This window comes from Oreochromis niloticus, linkage group LG12, assembly GCF_001858045.2.
Source record: "Oreochromis niloticus isolate F11D_XX linkage group LG12, O_niloticus_UMD_NMBU, whole genome shotgun sequence".
Lineage (NCBI taxonomy): Eukaryota > Metazoa > Chordata > Actinopteri > Cichliformes > Cichlidae > Oreochromis > Oreochromis niloticus.
The window spans coordinates 4,112,422-4,131,436 of record NC_031977.2 but is presented as its reverse complement, the minus strand read 5'-3'; the positions used below and the strand labels follow the sequence as shown (position 1 = coordinate 4,131,436).

At 41.2% G+C, this 19,015-nt stretch overlaps 1 protein-coding gene across 5 annotated transcripts in view; it reads left to right on the top strand.

Annotated features, from left to right (window-relative positions):
- Positions 1–1,720: 1,720 nt before the first annotated feature.
- LOC100712335 (syntaxin-binding protein 1) overlaps positions 1,721–19,015 on the top strand; it is an 83,923-nt gene continuing 66,628 nt past the window's right edge. For 4 of the 5 annotated variants that reach the window (XM_005465417.3, XM_005465416.3, XM_003459729.4 and 1 more), the window contains exons 1-3: positions 1,721–1,803; positions 14,858–14,907; positions 15,038–15,119. In XM_005465417.3, the coding sequence (XP_005465474.1) occupies positions 1,767–1,803; positions 14,858–14,907; positions 15,038–15,119 (169 nt within the window). In that variant the 5' untranslated portion in view covers positions 1,721–1,766. The remainder of the gene's footprint in view (positions 1,804–14,857; positions 14,908–15,037; positions 15,120–19,015) is intronic. The other variant, XM_005465415.2, reaches the window with a different exon arrangement.

The window sequence follows — 19,015 nt, the reverse complement described above, 5'->3', positions numbered from 1 at the left end:
GCTGTCCTTCTTACACAAGAAATATCTTGTAACTCACCAATTGCATGGACACACACTCTCATATACATAAACTGTCCCCAAGCACAACTTCTGCTGATTGACACTGCGTCCATAAACACCATTTGTCATCCCTACAGAACTTTAGAAATGGTAAACAGGAGACACCACTCACGAATCATCTCAAAGAGGGGCCGGGCTTTGTAAAATCGGTCAGGACTCTCATTGCTCTGCTGATTGTCATTGAAATGAATGGAACAGTGTAACAGGTGGAATCACCTCCTTGGCATGATATCAGCTACCACATGAAAATGTGACTCATGGTGCCAGTAATCATGGGAAACTGAAAATGCCCACATAAAGAAGGATTGCTAAACCCTCTATTTTGTCAGGGCTAGTCTTAATTGGATCCCCTAACTGCTGAGCAGAGTACAGATTTGTGTGATGAGCAATTGAATCATATCGTCAGTGAAAAGCATTTTGAAGTATTGGAAGTGTGTGTGTACGGCCTCAGGGGGTTCACATCTGGAACCTGGAATTCTTTGATGTCTTCATGCCTCCATATGAAGCCAACATGAGCAGAGAGCACAAACATGCTGAGGGATTGGCTGTGTTAGACCAGTGACAGAGTCACAAACTAATGTGTACACTTATGTCTGCATTCATATTTTGTTAAATACGAACAAAATGATAGCAGAAGTGCTGCCACGCGTGTGCGTGAGCAAACAGAGAGGGCATTTAACTGTCCATCCCCTCTCTTCTGTCCTTCTGGCTCACATTTGTGGATATTTAAACTCACAATTCAAATGTATATTCTGGAGCATCTCTACTATCCCGCGTAACTCTGCACTGAGTATGTTGACTTGTCTTCTACTGCCCTCGCATGGACACCAAACTGAAAAGTCACCGTTTTCTAGAAGTGTCTAAGTGCGCCATCATACCCTAATCATCTCAGTAACTCTTGATGTATATTACATATAGACCCACATTATATATACCTAATACTGATTTATTATCCCCGATCCATTATTTCATTTTCATGTAAGGGCTCATAAGTGAACGGCTCTGATGAGGGTTTCCAGAGTTCTGCCTTCAAAATAAAAGTACGTAAATTTCAGTCTGTGGGAGATTGACAATTTAGGGACAAAACTTGACCTAATAATCTAGAGGTTTTTTTTTAAAATCCACAAGTAAAACACCTACTTTACATTTTTCAATATAATAACAATAATTATTATTACATAGAGCATGGTGTGAGATATAGCCCCTTTAACTCAAAAGTGTCCAAACAGATTACAGTTATGTTGCAGTTCAGTCCAGCGAACTTCAGCGTTTTCTGCCCATCACAGCTTTATGACTATTTTTATGTTAGTTTCACTCCTCTCAGCTTTTTGGTAGGTTAAACTAGAGCTTACAGGATATCACATTTTCAGTTTACGTTATCCTACCTATTCCAAAATCTAGAATAAAGGAGGAGTTGTCGATATGTATTAGTTGACTTACTTTAGAGCACTTGCTATTCAGTATTTTGTTAAAGGGAAACCAGGAAAAACCAGCTCCCGTGCATGATTTGACTTGAAACCTCAGGAGAGGTTCTCTCTCTCTCCCTGTCTCCCGTTTACCCGGTTTTGCTATGCTCGCCTAACTGGAGGCTTTTATTTTGGATTTAACTGGAACGTCTGGGTGTTCCCTATTATGATGAGCTTTACAGTAGTAATAGCTCCACTCGGTTTTCTTTGGAGAGCAGGGCGCGCAGTGACGGGATCATCATGGCACCGCTGGGACTAAAAGCCATTGCTGGAGACAGTAAGATTTTTTTTTAATTCTTATTTAATTCTTATTTTTATTCTTATTGTTGTTGTAACGTGGGGCCAAGCTGCTCCTTACTTTTTATTAATGAAATGTTGATGCGCTAAGACGCACGGAATCACTGGAGCAATGCATCTGCCGTGAAGTGTCGCAGGCAGTGAATTAATTGCACTATTCGCTGGTGTTCTGCTAGATTCTGCCGTTATTGTGTTGTCAGTGTATAAGCATGGAGCCCAGGTTCGATGTAAATCCGGTCGCGCTAATCTTTGTGCGGATTAAATGCTTTGACATAATTCTCTGGGGAAGACCAGAGGTGGAGGAGGACAGATCCGACTCTGACTGCCTCAATAACCGAAGAAGCCTTAGTTTATACTACCTTTACTACCCCAGACCTGTTTTTTCCCCTCGTGCATTGATTCCACGGTAGTTGTCAGTACAGTATGGAATTAAAAATTCATGTGGCAACGGATTTTCGATGTGTGTTGGTTGTGCTTAATGAATCGCACCAGCGCATCTTTAGACTTCCAAAAACAGTACGTACCCAAACGGCTAAAGGGAGGTTCTTAGAACTTGGCAGTGATGCGCCTTTACTAACTCATTGAGTAACCATATTAATAAAGCTAGTTACAACCTATCAAGCCTTTGGATAGTGACTGTGCAAATTATTGAAATAAATGTCGCAATTTAAATACATTTTTGCTGTGACATGGCACGCTGACACGGAAAGGTCTGATATTTACTCTAAACCAGTATAACAGCTCCAGGCAGATCATATTTCCATTTAAAGGCAGAGATTTAGGCTCTTTAAAGGATGTTGAACAAATTCATCAAACAAAATCAAAAAACAAATCAGTTGCTGTCAAACAGTCGTATTGTTTAGATTGTGATGGAAATGAGACAGCTAGGCTGGAAAACAACATGAATATCAAGTGTTATTTAAAAACAAAATCACAAGGTAACATTCACAGGTGAAAGAAGTGCTCAGAAAAATACTAATGCAATACTGTAAAGTACTTAATTGCTAAGAAAAGTCGTAGGATGAAAGCACAGGTGTAGGCGTCACAATATTTACGACACAAAGACTCGTCCCCTGCTCTCGTGAGCGTCCCCTGAAAATCGTCTATGTCGAATTTCACTGGGTGCAGATTTCATGTTTTAAACCTTGAAATCTATGCAGAGAATTAGACAACTGTAAGCCTGTAAAGCTCACAGTTGTCTTGGTCGAGGCTCCTCAGAGAAAATAATAGTAACATTTAGCTGCATAAGTGTTGTTGATTTCAGTTGATGGTTAATGTACACATGCTTCAACAGAAGAAAACACAAAGTATTCACATTACAGTGCATTCATGCTCTCATCTGATAATGTGTCATCATCAGTGAGACTGTCTGGGAGTCCTCAGAAGGAAACTTCCAGGTAAATCTGAGCAGTGAAGGGTCACACCAGAATGAATGATAGTGACCCTGTGATGTCAGAGGGTGTGCCCAACAGGTTATCTGTCTTATTCTGTCTTTAGACCAAAGTCATGACCATAGATGAGAGATTTAGTGTGGGGCAAATCAAAATGCTGCCAAAACATCAAATCTTTGTCTCTCATATACACATTGTACAACATGATGACAGTGTTTGTCAGGAAAGAGGAGGTTAAAATCCAGCGAATTCATGTGGACAAGACAGCTAGAACTGAAGCAACAGCCTGTGGCTGCTGCTCGTCAGGCGGTGCTCTGTTCTTCCACAGGCACTTACACCTAATCCAGCTGACTAATTGGATAAACAGGACTATTCACTGACTTCACTGTAATGTATCTCTGTCAATAGCTTTCCTTGTCATGTAGCATGGTCTACCTGACAAAGGTGTATTGGCTTATTGAGGTGTTGTGTAACAAATAATGTGCCTAAATTGATCATTTACAGTTATTGTACTTAGCCAGAGAGATGGCTAGCCTCATTGTGTGACTGTCATGTCACTGCAATGGGCGTATGTCACCTCAGCAGCAGCTCTTCAAGCTTATTGATACCTTTTGGAGGAACAGGATATGTAGACTTCTTTTGGAGAGTAAGTGTTTGTGTTTATCAGTGTGTGTGTGCGCGCACACTGATGCATCCATGTGTGCTGCTTTCCTGTGATGTCATGTCCGCTGACACAGAACCTAGAAATAGCTGTGGGCAGTAGGGAGCAGTGGATGGGGTAAGAGGATTGGGAGCAGATTAGAGGCAACAATTGCAGTGGGCCTGTCTCTCAGTCTCTGTCTCTTCGTGCTCATTCTCACATCCTGGACATGTGCTTAAATCCCCAATAAGGGAAACGTTGACACTCCATTTTAACAGAATATTGGGAAATACTAGATTTGGTCTGCTTAAAAGACAAGAAAAGAAAAAAGAATTAACTAATATCTTTTAGAAATGTCTCTTTGTGTTACTCTGTCTCTGTGAAAACAGTATTTTTTTTCCCTTCCTAGTTCTCTAGTTTTCACAACGAAATGTTTTAAATTGTCAAACATTAGATTTTAATATCAGACAAAAACAAACTGGGCAAAGAAGAAAACTAAACTTTAACAGAATCTGAATCCAAAGATAAACAGACATACAAAACTAGAAAGAATATTGAACCCCAGAACTCAAACCCAGGGGCCACGACAGCTGTGCCAGAAACTTGAACACTTATGATTCACCAAATGTAACCAGTCATTCTTCAGTTTGTGAAAGAAATGTTGTAGAAAATGGGCCGCCCGTATCATTGGTCTGCAAATATGGAAATAAGTTTGAAGTCTCATCAGTGCATTGTTCATACATGTTGCAGTGATATTATTCTCTATTTTATGGTTAAATTGTTATAATTTTTTATTAAAATTAGACACAAGCTCTGAAAAAGAATTTATGTTACAAATTTGACGTCAACATAGCCAAACACATAAAATCAGTGACTTCGGTTCAGTGGTTACATTTCTGTGGGAGATCTCCTGATTTCTGATTTATACCCGCTTACAAATATTAAAATATTCTGACCGAGAGCAAAATAAAAGCATCTGTGATGATTTATATAGCGCTTTTCAAGGCACCCAAAGCGCTTTACAATGCCATTATTCATTCACGCTCACATTCATACACTGGTGGAGGCAAGCTACGGTTGTAGCCACAGCTGCCCTGGGACAGAGGCGAGGCTGCCATATCGCGCCATCGGCCCCTCTGACCAACACCAGTAGGCGGTAGGGTAAAGGACTTGCCCAAGGACACAACGACCAGGACAGAAAGGCCAGGGATCGAACCGGCGACCTTCCGGTTACAAGTGCACTTCCCAACCCCCTGAGCCACGGTCACCCCTGATGCCTGAGTGTAACTAAAATTCAGCAATGAATGGATCCTCACATTATTCCTGAGGTGGTAGTAGCACGTCTGTGTTTATGTGTCTCTCAAAGGTGAGATTAGAGTGGAAAATTACCACCAACTGATTTTACATGCATACATAAAAGACCTGTAGAGGACTCGATGCAGCTTTTCCGAACCAATAATAACAGTTTTTGTTTCATCTTAGTTTAATTTCAGGACATTTGCACACATCTGTTAGACAGTTTATAAAGTGGGAAAGGTTAGCTCAATCAGTGGCTCTCACTGGAATGTAGAGCTGTCATCAGCATAGCAGTCTTATTAAATGTCATATGCCAGTATAATGTTAGTGTTAGCATATACAATGTAGACCTTTGGGGGACTCCACTGCAGAATATGGAAAAACATACAAAACATGATTTAAACCACTGCAGAGCTGTCGTAGATATACTAACCCAGCGCTACAGCCTCAATGAAAATGTAATGGTCTACTATATTTAATGCTACACTTGGGTCACATAGTACAAGAACAGAACATTCGTCAGTATCGCTCCAGTACAGTTAGCTATGATATATCACCCTAACAAGCACAGTCTCAGGACTGTCCAAACCCTGACTGAGATGTTGTTCTGACTGAATGTTTCAGAAGGCTGAAACAGCTATAATAGGTCACTTTTATAGCAATGTGGACTGTGATTGTAGCAGTTAGAAGAATCAGAAGAATCAAGGATGAAAACATCACAGAGAAATTACGGGAAAATATTATCAATAAAACAATCAAGAGTTATAATTTTTTATTTGATTTTGTTCATTCTATTCATTAAAAAAGGTTACAAACTTTAATCTGATTCCATTTTGCAGGATTTAAGTGATGGTTCACTGTGTTAAAAAGACCTCTTTGCTTTGCTTAGTAGTAATTATTAACATAGAGAAATATCTGGGTCTTATCTTCTTAACGTGATCATCAAAGCTTTCATCTCTTGGTGATGATGATGATGTTTTGTCTTCATCCATCTCCGTTCTAGTCTGCAGCATTGTCTTTTAAGAATGTGAATGTCTTTATTGATCCAGGCCACAAAACATGCAGCACATTTCTTCTTTACCTTAAAAGGTGCAGGAACCTAGAGTGGACATACAAAGGAGGTTAACATTATTCACTGGTTTATTCTGTCTGAGATAGAAGGAACATTTCTGAAAATGTTTCTCATTAAGAAAGCTCCTGCTTGTTTACTTGGAAACATGATATATTAACTCATTAACACTGAAGCCATGTGAATGTCCACAGTTATGTGTAGACCCAATAACATGCTTTCATCATCATGTTAATTTATTATACTGAGGAACTCTGAGACGAATCATTATCAGTGTCAACATTAAGATTAAAATCCTCAGCGCAAATAATTTGATCTCTGAGCTGAAGCTTGACAGTCACATTGACAGTCAGCTGGCTAAAACAGAGCCAATTCTGTCACGGCAGCTCTTTGAGACAGTTATCCATGCCTTTGTTAGCACTCAGCTGGATTACTGTACTTTATAAAAGGATCAGTGCTTCATAGGTTACTCATCTACAGAGGAGGCAAAACGCTGCAGCTCGTCTTTTAACTGGAACTCGAAAGTTTGAGCACGTCTCCAATTTTAGCTTCACTTCACTGGCTGCCCATTCCTTTAGGATTCATTTTAAAATTCTTTTATTTGCTTTTAAAGGCCTCCATGGCCTAGCCCCATGTTATTTCTCTGAGCTGCTACAGCTTTATACACCCACCCACTCTCTCAGGTCAGCTGATCAGCTGCTCCTGAATGTACCCAGGACTGAGCGTAAACTTAGAGGAGATCGTGCTTTTGCTGTAGCAGCTCCAAAACTGTGGAATGATCTGCCTTTAGAGATTAGACGGCCTCTTCTCTGCCTGAAAACCCATCTCTTCACCCTGACCTTTGACTCCTTGTAAGATGTTGGATTTTAGTTTATTTTATTTTAGTTGTTATTTTAGTTGATTCTATGTTGGGCTGTTTTAATTTTAATTTATTATGTGTTTTATTTTTTTGTTGTTTTATTTTATTCTATTGTCTTAACTTATTTACTGTACAGCACTTTTGTCCTGTGCTGGCTATTTTAAAGCACTTTAAAAATAAATTGCTTTATAAAGTGCTTGGATTACTTAAAAGAAACAAAGATGGTAAAAAAACAAAAAACAAACAGGGAACAAACAGATGGTGTCAGTAACAGCGGTCTCTCTGCTGTGACACCAGCAATGCTTTTGTTTTGTCAACATTGAGAGATAGATTATTGTCCTTGCACCAAAGTGCCAGCTGTTGCACCTCCTCTCTGTAAGCAGCATCATCATCGTCCCTGATGAGTCCCAGCACTCTGGTGTCATCTGCAAACTTGATAATGTAGTTTTTGGTGGAGCAGGAGCTGCATTCGTGGGTCAGCAGGGTGAAGAGTAGCGGGCTCAGCACACGCGCCTGCAGGGTGGGAGGGGGCTGTGCTCAGTGTGATGGTGTTGGATTCCAACCTGTGCTCTCTGGGGTCTATCAGTGAGAAAGTCCAGGATCCAGTTGCAGTGGATATGTTGAGTCCGAGCAGGTCAGCCTTGCTGGTCAGCTGTTGGTGAATGATGGTGTTGAATGCTGAGATGAAATCAGTGAACAGCATTCTTACATGGGCGTTACGTTGATCCAGGTGTGACAGGGCCAGGCAGAGTGCCAGTGAGATCGCATCGTCCGTTGATTTGCTTTGAGTGGTACGCAAACTGTAGCTGGTTCTTGATGTAAGTCAGGACTAGTCGCTCGAAGCGCTTCATGATGATTGGAGTAAGTGTTAGTGGGCGGCAGTCTTTAAGCTTCGAGGCTGTAGCTGTCTTTAAAGCACTGTGACACAACAGCTTGGCTCAGGGCAGTGGTTCTCAAAGAGTTCTGACAGGTGGGGCGCAAGTTACCTGTCAGAAAAGTTATGCAGAACTAATGTTTAACATCGGAATCACTTTTACGGCGGAACAAAGGAATTCACGGCAGTTACGTTAATAATATGCGCATCTGCTGAAAGGCTGCAGCCGTGTGTGTAAGTCGACAGCCGCAATAAAGAAGTGTACTGAAAAGTGTGAACATGTGGTCGGGTCTGTCGTGCATCGTTTACAATGGTGCTGAAACCCAGGACTGGGGCACGAGAGAGCTTTTCAGCTACAGCCTACACACATCAACAACAACAGTAGGACCCAGCTCATCTGTTTTAGGCCGGCGAGGCATGATGGGGGATGCCGCTCAGGTGCGCCCACCTCCCCCGCAGACGCGCCGCAGATCATGCCCTGCCACAGCTCTGCAGTCCAAAACAGGCTCACTGCAGCCACTAACAGTGAGTAGTATTAAACTCTCACTAAATTATATGGATTTTTTTTTTATAAGACTAAGACTGAACTTTATTTTTCCATGTTTGGCAATGCTCACATTAACTTGTTGCTTTTTTGTCGAGTGACAAAAGTTACAAATAGTTGTTTGAAATGAAAGTTGTTTGTTTAAAACAAAAAGGATTCATTCACAACAAATCCTTCAGTAATCCTTCATCGTTTTGTTTAGATGGGGGGTGATAATATTTCTTCCTGCCATGTGGGGAATGATGTAAAAAGACTGAGAACCACTGGTCCGCTCGGACATCTTCAACAGAGCACAGGCTCTGAGCACAGTATATTGTCTGGTCCAGCAGCTTTGTGTGGGGTGACTTTAGCGAGACTCCTTCTCACACTGGCCGGGGACAGGGACAGCACTCGTTTATGTGGCGAGGGGTGGTTTTCTGTGCTGGCTCCTTGTTTTGAGTCTCAAACCTGGCATAGAATGTGTTAAGTGCTTCTGGCAGAGAGGTGGGGCCTTGTAATGATGGCTTGGATGTTTTGCCACATTCGCTGAGAATCTCTTGAACAGGCGAGGTAATCACTGATTTTCTTTTTGAGTACTCAGGCTTTGCTAGCTTGATGCCCCGGCACAGATCGGGTCTTGTCAGTCTGAGCGCTGTCTCGTCGTTGGCCTTGAAGGCACCAACCCGTGTTTTCAGCAGTTCGTGAACGTCTGCAGTAAAGCATGGCTTCTGGTTAGCGCATGTTGTGACACTTCTGATGATGGTGACATCTCCAATGCATATGCCACTGTCTCAGCATACTCATTTACAGTGGCTTGCAAAAGTATTCGGCCCCCGTGAACTTTTCCACATTTTGTCACATTACAGCCACAAACATGAATCAATTTTCTTGGAATTCCAGGTGAAAGACCAATACAAAGTGGTGTACACGTGAGAAGTGGAACAAAAATCATACATGATTCCAAACATTTTTTACAAATAAATAACTGAAAAGTGGGGTGTGCGTAATTATTCAGCCCCCTGAGTCAATACTTTGTAGAACCACCTTTTGCTGCAATTACAGCTGCCAGTCTTTTAGGGTCTGTCTCTACCAGCTTTGCACATCTACAGACTGAAATCCTTGCCCATTCTTCTTTGCAAAACAGCTCCAGCTCAGTCAGATTAGATGGACAGCGTTTGTGAACAGCAGTTTTCAGATCTTGCCACAGATTCTCGATTGGATTTAGATCTGGACTTTGACTGGGCCATTCTAACACATGGATATGTTTTGTTTTAAACCGTTCCATTGTTGCCCTGGCTTTATGTTTAGGGTCGTTGTCCTGCTGGAAGGTGAACCTCCGCCCCAGTCTCAAGTCTTTTGCAGACTCCAAGAGGTTTTCTTCCAAGATTGCCCTGTATTTGGCTCCATAATAATAATAATAATAATAATACATTTTATTTGAAAGCGCCTTTCAAAACACTCAAGGTCACTGTACACAGTAGAGTAAAAAGCAACATAAAAGCAAGGAGTTTACACAATCATAAAACATAAACAAATTTAAAATAGCAGAGTGGGAAGCTATTTTGAACAAGTGGGTTTTGAGTTGGGACTTAAAGAGAGAGAAAGTAGAGATATTTCTTAAATCAGAAGGTAGGGAATTCCAGAGTCGAGGAGCAGAGCAGCTGAAAGCCCTGCTCCCCATGGTGACAAGACGGGGGGAGGGGACGGAGGGTGAAAGGGAAGAAGAAGATCTGAGACAACGAGATGGGGTGGTGATGTTAACCAGATCAGAGAGATATGGAGGAGAGAGATGATGAATAGCTTTAAATGCGTACAAGAGTATTTTGAAATTGATACGATACTTGAGCGGGAGCCAATGAAGCTGAACAGGAGTGATGTGGTGGATAGAAGGGGTCCTGGTGATGATACGGGTAGCAGAATTCTGGATGCGTTGAAGCTTGTGGATGGATTTTTGAGTAAGACCAAAAAGAAGTGAATTACAATAATCAATCTGGGAAGTAACAAGGCTATGGACAAGAATGGCAGTGGCATGTGAGGTGAGAAAAGGACGGAGACGATTAATGTTGCGCAATTGAAAATATGCAGACCGAGTGACATTATTAATGTGTGAATTGAAAGATAGAGTACTGTCGAGGATGACACCCAAACTTTTCACAGAGGAAGAAATGGAGACCGGCGAGTTATTGATAGTAATAGAGAAACTGTTGGTTCTGGATAATGTTGATTTAGTGCCTACTAAGAGGAGCTCGGATTTATTACTATTGAGTTTAAGAAAATTAGAAGAGAACCATGAATTTAGTTCAGCTAAGCAGAGGGTGAGGGAGGATGGGGGAAGAGCAGAGTCAGATTTAGTGGACAGATAAAGCTGGGTGTCATCGGCATAACAGTGAAAATGGATATTGTATGTAAAATGTGTCCAAGTGGTAGAAAGTAGATAATGAAAAGAAGGGGCCCCAGGACAGATCCCTGGGGCACGCCAGTGGTCAGAGGAAAGGGCTGAGAAGTAAAGGATTTGAGTTGAATGAACTGAGTGCGATCAGACAGGTATGATTTAAACCAGGCTAGTGGAGTATGGGAGAGACCGATGGAGGCTAGCCTACTGAGAAGAATGGAGTGAGAAATAGTGTCGAAGGCAGCACTCAGATCGAGGAGGATAAGAATGGAAAGTAAACCGGAGTCAGCTGCCATAAGAAGATCATTGGTTATTTTTATAAGTGCTGTTTCAGTACTATGGGAGGGGCGAAAACCAGACTGGAACTGTTCATACAGATTATTATTAGTTAAATGTGAGTGGAGTTGTATGGCAACTATTTTCTCAAGAATTTTTGAAAGAAATGGTAGATTGGAAATAGGCCGAAAATTCTCAAAATTATTGGGATCTAGACCAGTTTTTTTTAATATTGGGGTGATGGCAGCAATTTTGAGGGAAGCAGGAACAGTTCCAGTGGTAAGTGAAGAGCAGATGATAGAAGATATGAGGGGAAGCAAAGAAGGTAGACATGCCTTAACCAAAACTGTAGGAATGGGGTCTAACTGGCAAGTAGAAGGTTTTGACTTACAGATGAAATCTGAAATATCAGTAACCGAGGGGAGCTGGAAAGCAGAAAAACAGTGTGATGGGAGAGGAATTACACAGGAAGAGCTAAATGGAACATCGGAAACCAGGTCTTGGTGTATTTTGTGAATTTTCTCGATGAAAAATAACATTAAAGAATCACAGAAAGAAGACGAGTAAAGGTGAGTAGGTAAAAAATCTGGTGACCTGAAAGAAGAGTTGAACAGTGAAAACAATATCTTGGTTGAGTCATCTTTTGAACAGGTAATGGTGGAGTAGTAAGCAGATTTTGTTTGATTAATACACTCCTTATAATACATGATATGATTATTAAACATTTCCTTGTGGATATTCAGACCAGTTTTCTTATAAAAGCGTTCAAGTTGACGTCCTTTTGCTTTCAGGAGCCTGAGTTCAGCTGTGAACCAGGGTGCTGACTGAGAGAATGATACAGATTTGGTTTTGAGTGGGGCAACAGAGTTTAGGATACTATTGAGACTAGAGTTATAATAGGAAACTAAGTCCTCTTGGGTGAGCAGGTTATGAAAATGCAAATGACTAGAGAAAGCAAAAGAAAGAGTATCAGGATTGATTTTCTTAATATTCCGAAAAGAAATGGTACGAAGGTTCTTGGTTATAGAAAAGGTCATTTTGACATTGAAAGAAAGAAGCAAGTGGTCAGAAATTAGCAGTTCATCAGCTTTGCAGTTAAAAGGAGTAAGTCCAGAGCAACAAACTAGGTCCAAAGTATGGCCCTTAGTATGAGTAGGAAAGTTTATGTGTTGTTTAAAGCCAAAACTATCGAGGCAGGATGAGAAGTCTTTGGTGAGAGGATGATCACTGTTATCCATATGAATATTAAAGTCTCCCAGGAGTATTATATTAGGGGAAACAGTAGCTATGTGAGTCAGCAGATCAACAAAGTCATTTATGAAGACAGAATTAGACTTTGGAGGGCGGTAAATAACAGTTATGACAGTCGGAACAGGTCCTGACAGTTGACAAACAATGGATTCAAAGGAACTGTAGACAGGTACAGACAACGGCATGACTTTCCAGTTCTCGCGATAGATTACCGCGAGACTTCCACCACGGCCGGACTTACGAGGTTGGCAGGTGTAAACAAACCCCGGGGGGGTGGAGTCGTTGAGCGGCGAAAAGTCATTGGGCTGTTGCCACGTCTCGGTCAAACAGAAAAAGTCAAACTTACAATCTGTGAGTAGATCCCGAATTAGATGACCCTTGCTCGTAAGCGAGCGGATGTTAAGGAGGCCAAAGTTGACAACGGTGTTGTCAGACTGGTCAGAGGTGTTAGCCGACCTGGGCAGGCTTGCTAAAACACTGTGGTCAGCAGCCCTGTCGGAGTTCCGTGGAGAACGACGAGAAGTGGACCAGAGGGTCTGTATTGGCTTAGAGTTGTCATGGTGAAAATTCCGACGAGAGCCTCGGTGAATGTACTTTCGGCAAGGGAGGAAGGCGATGTCTGTGTGGAGATGAAGTGCAGCCGGCGATGGAGAAGCCAGGTGAAAGTGGAGACGGAGAAGCTCGTCAGCTGAGTATTGGTGAAATCCAGCACTAGGTCGGTAAGCCAATGACATAAAAATCCAGACCCACACGAGCAAGACGCAGAACCTGCCAGACCACATCATGCACAGTCAGGTAGGCCAAACAGTCAGGTGTACGGATCCGAGGGAGGCAACGGCCAAAACAAACAGGCAGATGAACTAGACCCAAAACACTCAGGCACTTGCAAAATTCGCTGGATCGCCAGTAGTATCAGCAGAAGACAAGGTTTAAAATTTGTTAAGATGTATCAAAGAATATATAAATAAAAGATAAAAAGATAAAAAGATACCAGTGAGTAGCGGCAGCAAGTTGCGCCAGCGTTCACTCAACCGGAAAAGGAAAACCATCCATCTTCCCATCAACTCTGACCAGCTTCCCTGTCCCTGCTGAAGAGAAGCACCCCCAGAGCATGATGCTGCCACCACCATATTTGACAGTGGGGATGGTGTGTTCAGAGTGATGTGCAGTGTTAGTTTTCCGCCACACATAGCGTTTTGCATTTCGGCCAAAAAGTTCCATTTTGGTCTCATCTGACCAGAGCACCTTCTTCCACATGTTTGCTGTGTCCCCCACATGGCTTGTGGCAAACTGCAAACGGGACTTCTTATGGTTTTCTGTTAACAATGGCTTTCTTCTTGCCACTCTTCCATAAAGGCCAACTTTGTGCAGTGCACGACTAATAGTTGTCCTATGGACAGATTCCCCCACCTGAGCTGTAGATCTCTGCAGCTCGTCCAGAGTCACCATGGGCCTCTTGGCTGCATTTCTGATCAGCGCTCTCCTTGTTCGGCCTGTGAGTTTAGGTGGACGGCCTTGTCTTGGTAGGTTTACAGTTGTGCCATACTCCTTCCATTTCTGAATGATGGCTTGAACAGTGCTCCGTGGGATGTTCAAGGCTTGGGAAATCTTTTTGTAGCCTAAGCCTGCTTTAAATTTCTCAATAACTTTATCCTTGACCTGTCTGGTGTGTTCTTTGGACTTCATGGTGTTGTTGCTCCCAATATTCTCTGAGACAACCTCTGAGGCCGTCACAGGGCAGTTGTGGAGCTGTTTTGCAAAGAAGAATGGGCAAGAATTTCAGTCTCTAGATGTGCAAAGCTGGTAGAGACATACCCTAAAAGACTGGCAGCTGTTAATTGCAGCAAAAGGTGGTTCTACAAAGTATTGACTCAGGGGGCTGAATAATTACACACACCCCACTTTTCAGTTATTTATTTATAAAAAATGTTTGGAATCATGTATGATTTTCGTTCCACTTCTCACGTGTACACCACTTTGTATTGGTCTTTCAAGTGGAATTCCAAGAAAATTGATTCATGTTTGTGGCTGTAATGTGACAAAATGTGGAAAAGTTCACGGAGGCCGAATACTTTTGCAAGCCACTGTATGTCTATGTGATGGTCAGTGGTCACCGCTTCTCTGAAGATGCCCAAAACTGTAACTACACAGCACTCTCCAGATTTTATTTTACATTTCTGTAAAAAGACCAAACTTAACCAAGGTGGACAGAAGTCACAACGGAACTGTAGGTTGGAAATTTTCAGTTTCAGTTCAGTTCAATTTTATTTATATAGCAACAACAGCCGAACACTTAATAAACTGGATGAGGCAGCAGATTTTCTAGGTTTGCACAAACTAGTCAGTTAATTATTAAGACTGGAATATCAAAAATGGGCAACTGGCAGATTTATGAGCTGATGTGTGAAAATCCTCTAACTCTTGACTGAACTGAACAATATACACAAAATATTTTGTTTACAGAGATAATGAACAACGTCATCAAGAAGGCAAGAGAAAAAGGAAAATGGAAGGTAATTGTCATTAACATCATTATTCATATGAAGTTGGATATCTCTGATTAAAATGATCAAAAATAAACCAAGACATTAATTAAATATCAGATATAGCAGTTTCATTTGCTATGTGTGATTTTTATTGTAGGTTTTGGTGGTGGACAAGCTGAGCATGAGGATGGTGTCCTCCTGCTGTAAGATGACAGACATCATGTCTGAGGGAATCACTAGTAAGTACAACCAACCCAGCCACACCCAGCTCAATTGACCTGTAGCTGTGTAGTTAGTTTAATCCGTTTTAAATAAATCAAATTTAACTCTAAATTCTAATTAAGTTAAATTTATCCAACAGTGTTTACAGTGTGAAAATATTTCTATATTTATTTATTTTTTTGCAAGGTAATTGAAATATTAGAAAAGGATAAGATAACCTCTGTGGTTCCTCGGTCGTTGATCCAGTGTCCTTTGTTCTCAGTTTAAAGTTTGTTATTGATTTCCAGTGTTCTTGTAATTATGTTGTGAATTATATGCTGGAGTTCAATGTTCGTAGTTGTGATCTAGTCCCAGAGTTCGAGTTCATGTTTATTCTTCTATTAGCATTCTGTTGCATACTGGGTGTTTAGTCTTCTCTAAGTATCCCATGCCTGGTGTACGTGTTCACATGTTTTGTTGTTTCCTGTCTTATTTTCCAATCCATCAGTCATGTGTCAGTTTTACTTCCCCCTTTGTCTTTCTTTAGATTCTGTTCACCTGTTCATTTTCCTCATGTGTGTATTTAAGCCCTCTGTTTTCTTCAGTTCCTTGTTGCATTCTACCAACAGGTGTGTTCCAGTATTGTTTTTTACTTTTGCAAGTTCCAATAAAAAAGCTGTCTTTTATGAGTTCACCATTTTGAATAAAAATGTCAGATTAAAGACAGGCTTTGGTACCCGCTCCCACTAGAACATTGCTGACTAAATAGTACTTTGACTGTAAGAAACATGGGACCAGGTAGTGATGGTGGGATGAAATCCCTTGAATGTGTCGACTTTTTCCAGCCAATTGCTTTGCCAAAAGGCAGATCACACGAAGCTCCGTCCAACAGCTCATTTAGAAGTACTGCTGTGATGATGCATGTGGGCTACATAACAAACGTAATGATTAGGGATGTTACTGGCCATTAATTTCTTAGTTGACTAACTGTGGGAACAAATTCCACTAACAACTAGTCTAAAATTAAGAAAAACTGACAAACGAGACTGGATTGATTCTGTCATAGGTTGTCATCGAAAGTGGTAATCCATGTGATGAATCTATCTTTAAAAAAGTTATATGATAACTGAGATCTGAATATTTGGACTGATTCTGTTAAAATGATGGGTGGCAAGGTGGTGCAGTGGTCACACTGCTGCCTTTTTTCTTCCAGCTACAAACCTTTTCTTTGCAAACCTGTAGTTTCAATTTAGTCATAGTTTAAAATCTTAAATTTAAATGTAGAATGAATACCATTTTTTCAATGTTAATGTTAGATACTGCATTTACTACTCTTAAAATCGGCAGATTTTAAGATTTCAGATTAGTTTAAGAGAGAAACCAAGATAATATGTTGGATTGTAACAACAAGAAACTGTTGTGCTACTCACTGTGTTTATATTTCATTATACAAACATATGGATACATGAGAATATATGTATGTATAAAATATGTGTGTGTTTTTGTGTGTATGCGTGTATAATGTATTGTTGAGTTTGAATATATAATCTTAAATGCTAATACGCTGATTATATTGGTTTATATAATAGAGGCCCAACTCTTAGTACAGTTTGTGCCGACAGGACTGACAGCAAACCACATGCTTTTGCAGAAGCATGCTTTTGCAGGCCAAAGTGAAACTAAACAGAGTGTTTGATCAAAACGTAAAGTGTGTGTGATGTCAAGATGGAGTATATAAATATAACTAGGCTTCCTGTTTGTTCTTGAGACCTGAGGTTGTGTTTGTTGTGCTTGGGTCTCCATATTCCGGAATATGTAAAATTAAAGATCACTGTAAAGTAAAGACCACTTTTGAGTCGTGTCTTTTCCGCCGTAAAGAATCTAAAGAACCGGATTTAATACTTGGTGCCGTGACCCGGATTCTTGTGCGGCTGAGGGGACTAATTTGGACCTTAAGGTACAATCTGATATGAGGTGGACAACAGACCGGTCTAAAAGATTTATAGGTAAGCGCAAACCTGTTGAAAATCGTTTACATTGGATGAATTCTAAATTAGTTGTCCACTGAATTGATGATTGTTACCATTAAATTGGCTCACTAGTGGAAATTAAATTTAATTGTAAAATCTGTTAAGTAGATTTTCAGTAGTGACATTTCCATGATAATTTTGGGTAATTAGAAATATAGAAAAGTAAAGTTTGGGGATATTTGATGAAAGCTCATTGTTGTTAATATTGGGGTGGATTTTTAATTGTTGTGATGTATATTTGAAGTTGGTGTGTTATGGGTGTTTGTTACGTCAGCCAAGAAAAGAGATATTAGATTAGGGTATTTGGTCAGGGAATTTTATTCCCACATTGATTTTAGGGACATCAGATAACAAACTGGTGGTTAGAGTCCACAGTGATGTTCCTAGAATTATTTAAATTGTAGGACTGAGACGGCGTTTCTCTAGGGGTGCAAAATGTTCTGAGGGTTATGCCTCCACTTTGTTCCGGACGCGGAACATTGTCCTCCGGCGAGAGGGTTAATTCAGTTGGCCGCTGCGACAACTGGGGACGGTCGTTAATGGCTAGTGGTCAAGCACCACTTTACTTGCACCGTTTGACTGACAGGGCGGGGTCCCGGCCGTGACCATTCAACGTGACTGACAGGTGAGCTTTAAGTAAAGCTGTAAGGCGCAAGTGGGATACTTAGACGCTGGAGGTGGAGCTTCCTGTCCAGCCGCGGGAAGTGGTTATAAATTAATTAGGGCCTAGAAATTTGACCGCTATCGGAGAGGGCGTTCCCGAAGCGGGTTGATTGACCAGGAAGGTGGGCGAACCTGGGCCTCAGAGGCTTTTAAAGTGGTCGAAAAGTTAGGAGTACCGGTACTGAGGTTTGGAAAATGTGATATGGAAATGGTAAATAATATAGGTTTTGAAAAGGTGATATGGAAATGGAAATAATTTATCTTGGCAGTTACTGGCAGTCTTTTGTTATATATAAATGTGTGAATGTATAAGTGAAGTGTAAAATCGTTATTTGGATGAATAATTAAAGGTGCACATTGTGTTGAGAGAAAGAGGGCATGGTGTGTGTGTGTTTGAGACGATTTATTTTTTTATTTTTTTTTAAGGAAGTTCAGGGAGGAGTGTAACATGCTGATGAAAGTATTGCGTGGATGATGCTACAAAAATGGACGGAAAGAATGGTGATGTGTGTGCGGAAAATTGTTACTTGAGACGATGTCTGAAAGAAGACGCTGAAGAGTGTGATGTGAGTGCTTGCAAAAACCAAAGAGCTTAGTATATTTAAAAGTATGTGCATGAAATAAGGGTGTATTGTTTTTAGATGAAGACTTAGTAGAACTAAAGAGGGTTTATAGACTGTAAATGTAACAAACAAGAGTTTGATTAATCTGTAGAAACAGGAAAGAGAAACAGAAAAATACTGCGCTGCTGTGTGTGTGAGAGGAACTTTGCATGCCCATAAAAGGAACTGAGTGTGTCAAGGGAGCACCCGGAGAAGAGAGAGAGACGAGTTAAACTTCTTTATTTTTTCACGAGTAGCACATGTCTCCTTGTGTACGACCGACAAACCTTACTGGACATAAAAGACGGACTTTCTCATCACTTTCCGGAGTTCAAGTTTTGCAACACGGACCCTCCGTTTGCAGACCCCCCATTCATCTCACCTGAGACGCCTTTGTTCTGGGCCCGTGGAGGCCGCAAACGCCGACGCAGAGGGAGAAGATCTGGCGTTCTGGTTCGACTGAGACGGCGCACTAACAGACCACCGTTACCCAGCTTATTACTGGCTAATGTGCAGTCTCTGGAGAACAAGCTGTGCGAGCTTCGGGCACGGATCTCATTCCAGCGAGAGATGCGGGACTGCTGCGTGATCTGCCTCACAGAAACCTGGCTATCGGACAAGGTACCGGACTCCGCAGTA